General features: G+C 38.3%; 1 protein-coding gene across 2 annotated transcripts; it reads left to right on the forward strand.

The window, feature by feature from the left end:
* Positions 1-2,270: 2,270 nt before the first annotated feature.
* Positions 2,271-12,929, forward strand: LOC104220094 (peptide deformylase 1A, chloroplastic). Of its 2 annotated transcripts, none has more exons than XM_009770909.2 (5): positions 2,271-2,378; positions 10,529-11,026; positions 11,102-11,191; positions 11,277-11,344; positions 12,218-12,929. In XM_009770909.2, the coding sequence occupies exons 2-5, from the start codon at positions 10,595-10,597 to the stop codon at positions 12,456-12,458; spliced, it is 831 nt and encodes a 276-aa protein (XP_009769211.1). In that variant the 5' UTR covers positions 2,271-2,378; positions 10,529-10,594; the 3' UTR covers positions 12,459-12,929. The 2 variants fall into 2 exon arrangements, with proteins under 2 accessions (XP_009769211.1, XP_009769212.1); XM_009770910.2 differs by having other exon boundaries at positions 2,291-2,378; positions 10,532-11,026.
* The last annotated feature ends 1,081 nt before the right edge of the window (positions 12,930-14,010 follow it).

Genomic DNA, 14,010 nt, shown 5'->3' on the forward strand with positions numbered 1-14,010 from the left:
TGGTCTTTGCTGTAATTATGTTGTTGCCAAAAAATCTGGACTAACCAACAAATTTTTACTTTTTAGACGGTTTGCTCTCTTCTTTCTGGTGCTGTCTGTGACAAATTTACAAGAAGAGTTATGAGAGTACTTAAATGATAAATTAATTATTAAAAGAAGGAGATAGAATTGTGGGATTTTGCAGAATATTTTGTAGCATAAAGAAGATTTTACTGGTTTTAGATAGAAATTAGGATGTGGAAATAAAGAGAAATATAAAAAGGGAAAGAAGAAGAGAAATAACAAAAAATGTATTTAAAATGGCTGAATATGGCAACTATGCAGAAGTTATGGGGGAGGTGACAGGTGATCTGGAGGAGAAAGAAGGAAATCAAAATGCACTTAAGGCAACAACAATAAAAAACTCAGTGTAATCTCACAAGTGGAGTCTGTGAAGATGATATGTACGCAGACCTTACTCCTACCTTCAAGAAAGCAGAAAGACTATTTCTCGTAGACCCTCAACAAAAAAAACTCTCATTTGATTCCTTCAAGAAAGCAGAAAGACTATTTCTCGTAGACCCTCAACAAAAAAAACTCTCATTTGATTCTATTATTCATGGCACAAGTGACCCATATTTGTGTTGTGCATTCCATCAATTTATTATTTGTTTCCTATGTTTGTGTTTTTTAATTTTATTTTTATTTTTTTATTTTAAATCATTAACAAATTTTTTGAAAAGATCAAAGTTGTGAAGGACGGTTAAGACGCCCGCATGCGTACTCTGCATCCTAAAACTCGCAACTGTTGTAGTCGGTTGACAACAACTGTGTGCAATCAAATGCAAATTTCTTAAGATACTACTAACAAAGGTTTCCCTTCTCTGTTTTTGAATATTATTTTTTAAACGCAGTGAACAGTAATCTCTTTATCTAAGCTTTGGTGATGTTGGATTTCTTCTTTGGTTGTCTCAAAGAAATTCACTAAGGGAAAATGATATCATTGAATATTTTGTAATAGAAAAATAACTAATATGTGGTTGTAACTCTATTATTTTGTATTGTTTGTGACTATGAGATAATTTACAACATTCACGGGATTTGCGCGTTAGCCAAGTGAAATAAGGCTTGACGCAAATAAAATTTGACTCACTCTAATACGATCTAAAGGGTCGATTAAATGTAAATATAATATCTCTATTACACTAAATTATTTATTTTCGACAGTAATAATTTTTTTTGGACAAGTTTTATAGGAGTATGTTAATGCCATGTAAAGGAACTCATGCATGGCCTCACAACAAAAATATTTGCTACATAATGTCTTTTACATTGCAACAACGAGTAAGTTGCTTCATCGGACATGAAAAGTTCACTTTAACTACTGTGTGCAATTATCACTAATAAATAGTATCTAAAATAACTTATATTATTTATAAACAACGTTTAACAGGATTCAAAGTCTTAGGTTACTTTTGTTTTCCCTCTCTACAACATGATGAGCATGGACTTCTCTTCCCAATTGAGAAAATTATACCTTGATAATCATGTCATTATTAAATTACTGTGTGATGATTTTTATTTGGATTTAATTTTCTATTGCACTATCTTTTTTATCTCAACTAAATTTGTTTTAAAAAAAATACTTTGTAATGTATTGATGTCTGACCGCACAAAGCGTGGGTAATTTAACTAGTATAAAACTAAAATTAGTTAAGCAAGTGGGATCTTAGTTGCCGCGCGTCTGAATTACTCTGGATACGTGATGCCTAAAGCACAGAAAACCCATTGTCAGTTTGGTTTAATGAACAAAGTTTCTGTGCAAACATATTATTTTGCTTCTATTTACTTTAAAAGTTTTCCACTGATATTGAAACGTTATTCCAATTTAATTTCAAGTAATTCAATATACAAATGTATCGAGTTTGTACTTGCAAATTACATGTATCCGCAATCTATTGTGGGGTTTAAAACTAGTCCATTATTTACCGGGCTATTATCACTTTTGACCTATGCCATAAATTATTTATATTCGATAATCGAAATAGTATATAAAATAATTTTTGTATATAACATAAAGAATATACATATATAAAAAATATATTTTTTTGGCTATTATTTTAAGAGCGATTATATAATGTAATTTTCCCGTATTTTACTGGGCTCAATCCCCGACCATGATTGTTACTTAAGCCCAGACCAAAGCAATTAAAATGGACAAGCTCAGCCCAAGATGCAATCACCATACGTCATCTTCTCTATCTATTCCTCTACATTTGTGTTAAACATCCATTCTTTTCTCTATTGGGTTCACGAGACTAGAGGAATAAAGCTCATAGCCTGAGAATTGGGCCAGTGGTGCTGAAGGTTTGCATTGTTTCAGGTGCTACCAGATAAAGGTATATCTATTGAGTTTTTGGTGTCTGCTTGGTGTTTGGGTTTTTGCTTCGCTGAATTATTATGTTTCCACTTCACAACTTGTTGGAGAAAAATACTACTCCTATGATGGTTTGTTATGCTTGCTTAATTTTGCTTAATCTATTTTAGATAATTGTTGTTCAGTAGTCTGAACTTATGGAGAAGGTGACAGACATGTTATAGGTTCTTTTTTGCCCCTAATTTGATACGCTGATATTTTGTACACTATCTGTTAATTTAACCTGTAATAGCACACTGCATATCATTTTTACCAGATTACCAATTAAAAGTTTATCAAGAGATTTACATTTACCTGTAATTACCTGATTATTTAATAAGTGACATGATTGTTAATATTTTTTACACTGCCAATGCATAGAACATAAATTCTTTACTCATCGCTTTTTCATTTTTTCTGTACGTGGACAAGTTAAAGTTAAATAGAGTTAGCATTTATCTTTGTAATACTGGGGGTAATACCGGGGTTAAGTATAAAATGTGCTTTTTTGTTTTTGATCTATGAGTTATTTACATTGCCAACAACAACAACAGAAAATCCAGTGGAATCCTATAAGTGAGGTCTGGGGAGGATAGAGCGTACATACTACGTACACCTTACCTTGGAAAGGTAGAGAGGCTATTTTCCCAGAAATATTCGGCTCAAGAAAGATGAAAAGAAACAATAGAAACAAGCAATATCAACAACAAAGGCCAGAAAGATAATAACAACAATCTAAGACCTAGAAAATTAGATTGAAGGAAGCGGCAACAATAAGTAGTAACAACAACAAGATACTAGAAAACCCAAGTGAAAGATAGTAGGAAAACAACATGTAATACTAACAATCTAAGAACAAGAATACTACTAGACTAACTCTAAAACCTCCAGTACGACACATAAATACGCTAAATTTCCTACTAACCTTCTACCCTAATTCTCGACTTCCACACCCACCTATCAAGGGCTATATCCTCGGTAAGTTGAAGCTGCGTCATGTCCTCCCTGATCATCTCTCCCCAATACTTCTTTGGCCTCCCTCTATCTCTTCTCATACCCACCAAAGCCAACCGCTCACACCTCCTTATTGGGGCATTTGAGCTTCTCCTCCTCATATGCTTGAACTATCTAAGCATCGCTTCCCGCATCTTGTCCTCCACAGGGATCACACCCACCTTTACCCGGATATTGTCATTCCTAATCTTATCTAACCTAGTTATGCCTGCATATCCATCTCAACATCATCACTTCTGCTACTTTTATCTTCTGTATATGGGAGTTCTTCTCTAGCTAGCACTCTGTCCCATACAACATAATCGGTCTGACCACCACTCTATAGAACTTACCTTTAAATTTCGGTGGCACATTTCTTATCACATAACGCCGGATGCTAGCCTCCATTTCATCCATCTTTCCCTAATACGATGTGTGATATCCTTGTTAATCTCCCCATTTCCTTGGATAACTGTCCCGAGATAGTTGTAACTTCCTCTCTTAGGGATGACTTATGAGTCATGCTTCACGTCTATGTCCGCTTCCTCTGTCACGTTGCTGAATTTGCACTCCAAGTATTCTGTTTTGGTCCTTGCTCAACTTGAAACCTTTATACTCCAGGGTCTGTCTCCAAACCTCTAGCTTCTCGTTAATACCGTCCCGCGTCTCGTCAATCAGAACTATGTCATCTGCGAATAACGTACACCAGGACACCTCCCCTTGAATATGACGTGTCAGTGCGTCCATCCAAGGCAAATAAAAAAGGCTTAGCATAGATCCTTGGTGTAACCTCATCACAACCGAAAAATGATCCGAGTCTCCTCCCATTATCCTCACCGGAGTCTTAGCTCCATCATACATGTCCTTAATCACCTAGTGTATGCTACAAGAACGCCTTTAGCCTCTTAACATCTCTAAAGAACCTCCCTTGGGACCTTGTCGTGTGCTTTCTCTAGGTTAATAAACACCATATGCAAATCCTTCTTCCTTTTCTTGTACTATTCCACCAACCTCCTAACAAGGTATCGCTTCCGTAGTCGAACGTCCCAGCATGAATCCGAATTGGTTCTCAGAAATAGACACAGTACTCCTTACCCTCACATCCACCATCCTATCCCAAATTTTCATAGTATGGCTAAGAAATTAATACCCCTATAGTTGTTACCATTTTGGATATCACCTTTGTTCTTGTACAACGGAATCATCGTATTCCACCTCCATTATTCAGGCATCTTCTTCGTTCTAAAAATGGCTTTAAACAACCCGGTCAGCCACTCCAAGCCTGCCCTACACACGTACCTACAAAATTCCACTAGAATCTCATCTAGCCTGGTCGCTCTGCCCTTACTCATCTTACATATAACCCCCACGACCTCCTCAATATTTATGCGCCTACAATACCCAAAGTCTCGACGACTTTAAGAGTGCTCCAAATCACCCAACACAATGTTCATACCTCCCTCCTCATTCAGAAGTTTATGAAAGTATGTCTGCTATCTTCGTTTAATCTGTGCTTCTTCCAATTAAACTTTGTCTTCCTCGTCTTTGATACAACTCACTTGGTCCAGATCACGAGCCTTCCGTTCTGTGACCTTGGTTAGCCTGAATAGCTTCTTGTCCTCGCCTTTGACCCCAAGTTCCTCGTACAAACAACTAAAAGCTGCAGTCTTAGCCTTCGGACCGCTAACTTCGCCTCCTTCTTAGCCTTCTTGTACCACTCTTTGTTCGTCTTCTTCTCCTCCTCGTCTGTGCTCTCCATTAACTTCAAATACGCTGCTTGCTTGGTTTTCACTTTTCCTTGGATCTCTTCATTTCACCACCCGTCCCCTATTGCAAGGGTAACCGTTCGAGACTCCTAGCACCTCTCTCACAGCTTCCCTAATGCAGTTAGCCGTCATGGTCCACATACCGTCCGCGTCTCCACTACTCTTCCAGGCCCTCATAGCCAACAACTTCTCCCCAACTCTTGGGCTTTGTCCTTAGTCAAGACTCCTCACCTGATCTTCCATCAACCTCACACCATCCTCTTCTTCCTCTTCAGCATGATCTCTAAGTCCATCGAAGAGCCTATGCTGGGTCGTGAGGTTCTCACTTGGGATAATCTTGCAATCCGCGCATAGACCTCTATCACACTTCCTGGGGAGAAGATAATCAATTTGGGTCTTGGCCAACGTACTTTGGAAGGTAATCAAGTGCTCCTGCCTCTTCTGGAAACTTGAGTTTGCAACTTCAAAAGTAATGGCACAAGAAGCAGGGGGGTATATAGCTCTAGATAATAAATGATGATCAAAATTATTTCTTGGAATGTTAGGGGACTTAATAGACATAGAAAGAGGGAGTTGATAAAAAATATGATTGACAGTTGGAAGGCAGATATCTACTGTTTTCAAGAATCCAAAATAGAACGAGAAATAAGAGAGATTGTTAAAGACTTATGGGCTAATAGGTGGGTAAAGTTTGCTCAATTAGAAGCTAGTGGCACTAGAGGTGGTATTCTCATTATGTGGGACAACAGAGTATGGGAAGGGGAGGTCAGTAGTGTGGTTTTTTTTCCATAACAATCAAGTTAGGTGAAAAATCACAAGAGTACATTTGGCATAAGTCTAGCATTTATGCTCCTAATGATAGAAGGGAAAGAGAAGAAGTTTGGTCGGAGGTAGGTGCTGCTAGAGGTCTGTTCAATGGGCCTTGGGTGGTATGCGGGGATTTCAACACAATAAGATATCCATCAGAGAAGAAGAATTGCAACACATTCACCAGGTCAATGCTAGAATTTTAAGAATTCATCAATAATATGGAATTAGTCGAGTTATGTCTAGCATTTATGCTCCTAATGATAGAAGGGAGAGAGAAGAAGTTTGGTCGGAGGTAGGTGCTGCTGGAGGTCTGTTCAATGGGCCTTGGGTGGTATGCGGGGATTTCAACACAATAAGATATCCATCAGAGAAGAAGAATTGCAACAGATTCACCAGGTCAATGCTAGAATTTTCAGAATTCATCAATAATATGGAATTAGTCGACCTACAACTGCTGGGTGGGAGGTTCACATGGAAGAAAGGGGTTGACCACAATATTGTAGCTAGACTGGATAGATTCCTAGTATCAGAAGAATGGGATGTAGGGTTCAGCGGAATTAACCAGTCAATCCTTCACAGAGTTACATCAGACCACTCCCCCCTGTTACTCCAAAGCGGGAATTGGGAACCAGTCAAGTCCTATTTCAAGTTTGAAAACTGGTGGTTGTTGACAGAAGGATTTAGTGAAAAAATTAAAAGCTGGTGAAAGTCCTTTTACTATGAAGGTCGACCTGACTTTATCCTAGCCTTCAAGATGAAAGCTTTGAAGGGGAAACTCAAAGAGTGGAGCAAACTAACTCAAGACAATTTTAAGATGCAGAGACTAGAATTGTTGGGTCAACTAGTTGAACCGGAAGAGACACAAGATTTGAGGTCTCTGAATGAAGAAGAAAAACTTAAAAAAGCCACCTTATTGATAAAATTTGAGGAAAATGCCAGGAAGGAAGAGATAGCATGAAGACAAAGATCTAGAGCAGTTTGGTTGAATGAAGGGGATAGAAACACCAAGTTCTTTCATAGAACTGCTAATTCACACAAGAGATGTAACAACATTGACAAGTTACTAGTGAATGGAGAAACAGTGGAGAACCCTGCAGATATTAAAAGAGAGATCCTGGCCTACTACCAACACCTATACTCAGAGACTGAGGAGTGGAGACCACAATGCAATCTAAGGGACTGTCCCACCATCAACACAGAAGAGAACCAGATGCTACTAAGCCCAATTGAACCACAAGAAGTATGGGAGAGTGTTAAAGCATGTGCAGGGGACAAAGCCCCAGGTCCAGATGGCTATACCATGGCATTCTACATCCAATGCTGGGATGTGATAGGCCTAGATGTGATTGCAACAGTCCAACACTTTCATGAAAATGGGACTTTTGAAAAGAGCTTTAATGCAACTTTGGTGGCTCTGATTCCAAAGAAAGTGGGAGCCAAAGAATTGTAAAATTTCAGACCTATTAGCTTGATAGGGAGCTTCTACAAAATTATATCAAAGATACTAGTAGAAAGACTCAAAAAAGTCATTGGAAAATTGGTGGACACTCAACATATGACCTTTATCAAAGGAAGGCAAATCATGAATGCTGTGTTGATTGCAAACGAGTGTGTTAATGTCAGAATGAAGAGCAAAGAACCAGGTATATTGTGCAAGCTGGATATAGAAAAGGCTTATGACCATTTGAATTGGGAGTTTCTGCTGGGAGTCGTGCTGAAGATGGGCTTTGATGAGAGATGGGTCAGATGGATCAAGGCTTGCATAAGCTCTATCAAATTCTTAGTTTTGATAAATGGATCACCTGTTGGATTTTTTTCTTCACAGAGAGGTTTGAGGCAGGGGGACCCTATATCCCATTCTTATTCATTTTCGCTATGGAAGGTTTAAATAGTCTGTTTAAATCTGCCAAAGTCAACAGTTGGATTAAGGGCTTCAAAGTGAACCCAAGAATTCCAGATTCTATGGAAGTGTCCCATCTACAATATGCAGATGACACTCTAGTGTTCTGTGATGCTGATAGAGACCAGGTGCTATTTTTGATAGTGATATTCATCCTTTTTGAAGCTGTTTCTGGATTACATATTAACTGGAACAAGAGCTTTATCTATCCAGGTAATGTAGTAATGGAGATTCATAGCTTGGTGGATATTTTGGGAGGGAAAGTAGGAGCTCTACCAACAGTTTACCTGGGAATGCCACTTGGGGTAAAAAGCAAGTCTAAAGGAATTTGGAATGGTGTAATTGAGAAGTGTGAAAAGAAGTTAGTCAGCTGGAAAAGCCATTATTTATCACTGGGAGGGAGACTTACACTAGTCAACAGTGTTCTGGATGCTATGCCAACTTATATGATGTCCCTTTTCCCTATGCCTGTAAGTGTAGCAAAAAGACTTGATACATTGAGAAGAAACTTCCTGTGGCAAGGAGCCAGTGAAAAGAGCAAGATTCACCTAGTCAGATGGGATACTCTCACAACAAGCAAAAAAGAAGGGGGTACGGGGATTAGGAATCTGAAGATCCAAAACCAAAGCCTGATGATGAAGTGGCTATGGAGGTTTGCCACAACAGAACAATCGTTGTGGAAAAATGTGATAGAAGTAAGGTATGGAAAGGAAGGCAGCTGAACAACCAAAACTGTGAACAATTCCTATGGGGTTAGCCTGTGGAGATCTATCAGAATCAATGGCCAAAATTCTACAATAAATTTAGGCTCAAAGTAGGCAATGGAATGAAGATTTCTTTCCGGGAAGACAAATGGTTAGGACAAAGAACCCTGAAGCAGCTATTCCCAGGCATCTACAACCTCAATCAACAGCAAGCTTCACATGTGGGAGAGTTATGGACAGGCCAAGGGTGGAATCTCACCTTCAGAAGACTCCTGAATGATTGGGAAATTCGAAGGGTGACAGAATTTTATAACACTTTAGAACATTTCAAAGGGACATCTAACTCTGAGGATAGGGTGATCTGGCAAGGAGGAAAAGAGGGCAAGTACTCTGTAAAATCTGCCTATAAGATATTTAACCAGTCTAACAGCCAGAATGATTGGTGGTCATGGAAGATGATCTGGAAAGTAAGAATTCCCTACAAAGTTGCATGTTTTACTTGGTTATTAGCAAGAGAAGCAGTACTGACACAAGATAATCTCACTAAGAGAAGTTATCAGCTGTGGTCCAGATGCCACCTATGTGAAGCTTAGGAGGAGACAGTCAACCATCTTTTTTTGCACTATAGTGTCATTGACCAACTGTGGAAGATTTTCATCAACCTGAGGGGGATCCGATGGGTGATGCCAAGGAGAATCAAGGAATTCCTAACCAGTTGGAAAAGAGATGGGGAACAATCCAGTCAGAAGGAGAGATGGAAGATTGTCCCAGCCTGCATATGGTGGACAGTATGGAAAGAAAGGAATCAGAGATGCTTCGAGGACAATCATAGCTCAATTCAAAAACTAAAGATGAGCTGTCTAATGCTCTTTTATTTTTGGTGTAAACAGGAATGTCTAGAAGAGAATGAGTTAATTTTTTATGTTTTAGACCAACTGTGAGTCTAATAGAATTTTAGGTCTCTCTTCTGGCTACCCCATTGTAACTATCAGAAGGTTACACTTTTAGTGTAACCATTTACTTATTCAATACAAATATATTACCATTTCAAAAAAAAAAAAAAAGCTTTAGCAAAATCAAACAGTGAAGTTCCTCCTCCGTTTCTAATCACCAAATCAAAAGCTTTAGCAAAATCCAACAGTGAAGTTCCTCCTCCGTTTCTATCCCCAAAACCGAAGCTGCCATGCATCTTGCCATATCCCCAGCAGTCGTTCCGATGTGGCCATTGAAATCCCCTCCTACATTACCAACAAAGAAAGAAATCAAGCAAATTGTTAGTAGCGCAAGAAAGGGGGGCCTTTTTAGTTGTTTAAACTTCTGAACTTTCTGTTTTTCTTGCTTTTCTGCCATTGAAGTGAATGGCTGAATTCTTTCAGTGTGCCCCTGCATTGCTGCACTGCACTATATTGTTTCTTGAATCTTGCCTCAAACTAGGGATTTTTTAATTCAACCAAAGATCTTCGATTGATATACAAGCCACCTGAGATAAGAACTGCCACGAGTCTGAATTTAACTTTAGATTCTGCACCTTCTGATTATTTGAATGAAAATATATGGTTTACCTGGAAAACTTGGCATCTTTTCATAATGCATTACTATCAGTTATTTACATCTCTTGTTGTATTCTCTTGGCCAATGTTATCAATTTACACTGCTGCATTTTTCTAAAGCTAAGTCACAAACACACATCAAACAATTATAGCCAAACTAACTAGTATTAATCATACATTTCGATCTGTTTGATCTAGCTGTATTCACAAGAATCTGAGGAGATAGTAGCTCCTAGGTATCATATTTTATCTGTAAGAGTTCGATAAATTGTTATGTGACCACCGGAGATTCAATTTTTGTTGAAATTGCGCTTTGTTTAATGTTGTTCTCTGGCAGTATGGTCCATTATATTGCTGACATGAAATTACTGCCAATTCATCTGATTTTCTTGAACAAAAACTGTGTGCAGCAGGCACGTGCATACTCCGGGATATTCTGACCAGTGTTATTGGGGTGGTGGGCTCTGAATTTAGTAATGGAGAGCATTCCGCGATTAGCACAGCGTGTTCTTTCTGTGCCATTCACCCCAAAATACTTGAAATCTTGTAAGAAATCAAGGCCTCTGACCTCCTACTTAATGCAAATCCACGACTCCCAGAAACCAGTATTCATACAATGGAATCTTCAAGGTAGACCTTCTTTATGCACTGATTTAGTATCTGTGAAAAATTACAGTTCTACCACTGCTCGAGCTGGTTGGTTTCTTGGTATGGGAGAGAAAAAAAAGCAAGTCTTGCCTGATATCGTGAAAGCTGGTGACCCTGTTCTTCATGAGCCTGCTCAGGACGTTCCTCTTGGGGAGATTGGATCAGAACGGATCCAAAAGATCATAGATGAGATGGTGAAAGTTATGAGAAATGCACCCGGGGTTGGTCTTGCCGCTCCTCAAATTGGTATTCCTTTAAAGGTTTGTTGAATAAAATCTTAGTTTCTCCATAGTATTGTTTTCCGTCGCTGAGTTTGATTGTCTTGCAAGTGACAGATGATTGTGCTGGAAGACACAAATGAGTATATAAGCTATGCTCCTAAAGATGAAACCAAAGCACAGGACAGACGCCCATTTGATCTCTTGGTGTGTGAACATTTATATTTATCATCTTGATAAATAGGAGGCCCAAGTTTTATGCCATGCATTCATTTTTCTTCTTTTCTTGCAGGTTATTATAAATCCAAAGCTTAAAAAGAAAGGCAATAAAACTGCATTGTTTTTTGAGGGGTGCTTGAGGTAAGAGAAGCAACTAGTCTAACTTCAAGTCTTTTACATTTGAACTCTACAATGCAGTAGTTTATTGATTTAGGACCATATCAGGCATAGAGGCATGCTGCGTGGTACAAATTACTTGGCCTGGGGCACTTCTGCGGAAAGACAGCTATATATGCACTATGCAGTCTTAAAACTCCTTTAGTATCAATATATCCTAGGAAAGTATCCAGAAAATGACATGCATTAACAGCACATAAGCGGAAAATAGTTGTTTGTTTATCTGTAATAAACTAGCAGAATTTATCATCACTTCAAAAATGTGAAACAAAGGCTTATGAAATTTAAAGAAGGAACAAGAGGCAATATTTTCTCGACAATTATCAGGAATTAGCACTTTTTTGTTTTCAGTGGAGGCAATCACCAAGGTTTACTTGACGTTTATGTTCTGATAATCACGTCATTTACTCTTAATGAACTACCAATCTAGAGATATGCTCTTTTACTGTGCAAGTAAATGTGCCTTGAGGTGAAGATTTCACTTCGCCTATTGAAGAGATGGCATGTGAAGGAGAGCTTTGTTGATTTACATTGTCATGAGTTTCATTACTTTGCTTGAACACTTTTTGTAAATAGTAAACAGGAAATAAGTGCTTTTCTTTTTAGCTTTTATAATTGTAAAATGTTTATTAGCAAAACTCCTAGCAAACTGCAAAGCAGTTTAACAGTGCTATGATGTGGAGGTTCAAACTGTCAAAAGAATCTGAAGTTCTCCTTGACAGGGTGTTATGAGCTTTTAGAGTGATATATTATATTGGTCAAAACATGATATAATTGCTAGATGTCCTATCAAGTTAATAACCAGAGGTATAAGTGAATTCTTTCCTTTCCTTGTAGCGTTGATGGGTTCAGAGCAGTTGTGGAAAGACACCTAGAAGTAGAGGTTGGAGGATTTGACCGAAATGGAAAAGCAATCAAAGTTGATGCTTCAGGATGGCAGGCTCGCATTTTGCAGCATGAATATGACCACCTAGACGGAACTCTTTATGTTGACAAGATGGTTCCTAGGACATTCAGGACTGTAGAGAACTTGGACTTGCCTCTTGCAGCCGGATGTCCTAAATTGGGAGTGCGCTAAGTGATCGCCCCAATCGACTCTTCATCAAACTAATTGAACAATATCTTCTTGGGATCGTTTATCCTCTTGTTCTGATGTTGTGAAGTTAAAGTTTGACGTGTGCTTCGACATTTGGAAAGTTTCGAAGACAATTAAAGATGCTGCAGGCACCGACTCCCTGTGTTTGTGGAATACCGCTATGCTTCATTCAGATATCAGCGATTGAGAATTATATGGACGGCTCAATGACAGATAAGTGTACTGCATATATCATTTTTTTCTTTAAGTGTGATGAATTACGGAGATTCATTTTTTTTTTAATTGTAGACTGTTCCCAGAATGCTGCCAGAACTTTATGAAAACTTTTGAGAGTTTGGAGTTCCTACTCTTGGGTTGACACGGACTCAGAAATCCTTTTTTGTAAATTTTGATGTGAACCCTTTTGCTGGTAGGGCTGCCTATAAATTCCTTAAGATGCCTTAAAGGCAATCACTAGTTGCGTCCTACTGCTTTTGAAACTCTTGCACGATCGACAAAATACTGCAACCTAGATTAGGATATACTTTATTGATGAGTATACTCTGCAGTTGATATGTGTATTATACTCCCTCCTGTCCTTTTTATCTGCCTCTTCAGCCAACAAAATTTAATCTAAAATATATACTTTGTTTAAAAAACTAAAAACGCATTAACTATTTTTCTGTAATTCTAAATTCTTAAACTATCGATACAAAAGATAGAAGGAAGTACCTTCTACGTTTAGAAAAGCCCGCGTCCCACTAACATATTAATGGTCTAAGACTGACTTTTCATGTATGTAATTAATATACATCAAAGGGAAGCTAAAAGGGTTTGGTCATGAGCTGTGCCTTCGTATTGTTAGTGTAAAAATTTGTTACACTATCAGTGTATATAACTTAAATCCATGTTAAAAAGCATCTTGGCTTGGAGTTGGTTCAGTTTCTTATTGATACACGAATGAACTCCTCGTGTCCTGCCATATGCAGAAGAAAAATAGAATGACACTCTTATTCATAAAAGCTTTTGTTTATGGATCAACATCACCCCTGCCAACCCTTTTTTCTATAACGACATTCAAAGATCAACATGTTTCTAGACTATCTATATATATGAAGTATATGCTACAGAGATGAGGTATGAAGAGCCCCAAGGAAAAGTTTCTTCTCTAGCTATCATAGCTGTTGTGACAACTTTCTAACTACTAGTACATAGAGAGCGAGACTAGAAATGAGAGAGAACCATCTTTTGGCCACAATCTTGAATCCGTCTAGAGGTATTAGCTACTTTCAAGTTCAGATTCAAGCTCATGGCAGAGGATGAGTCTCTATTTTTTTCTTCTTCGGTTTGCTCTTCTGTATGAAGGTCTAAAGCATTGCCTAGTGGCCATAGTCTAGGCCTCTTAGTTAGATGATTTCATATCAGTCCCGTACCACTGATACTTAATATTTTCGTTGCTAATCCTTTTTTGGGAAGGAAGTAGTAGTAACACATAGGTTTCAAAAGATGGGTTTTTCTGAGGCATTTCTTCCTCATCATTCTCTGTTCACAATTA

The sequence above is a fragment of the Nicotiana sylvestris genome, chromosome 11 (genome assembly GCF_000393655.2).
Source record: "Nicotiana sylvestris chromosome 11, ASM39365v2, whole genome shotgun sequence".
In the NCBI taxonomy this organism is placed as follows: Eukaryota; Viridiplantae; Streptophyta; class Magnoliopsida; order Solanales; family Solanaceae; genus Nicotiana; species Nicotiana sylvestris.

Excerpts from the sequence above, each read along its gene's own strand:
- LOC104220094 (XM_009770909.2), top strand. The coding sequence starts at position 10,595 with ATGGAGAGCATTCCGCGATTAGCACAGCGTGTTCTTTCTGTGCCATTC. Across the intron at positions 11,192-11,276 it reads GACGCCCATTTGATCTCTTG|GTTATTATAAATCCAAAGCT; the intron begins GTGTGTGAACAT and ends CTTTTCTTGCAG. Across the intron at positions 11,345-12,217 it reads TTTTTTGAGGGGTGCTTGAG|CGTTGATGGGTTCAGAGCAG; the intron begins GTAAGAGAAGCA and ends CTTTCCTTGTAG.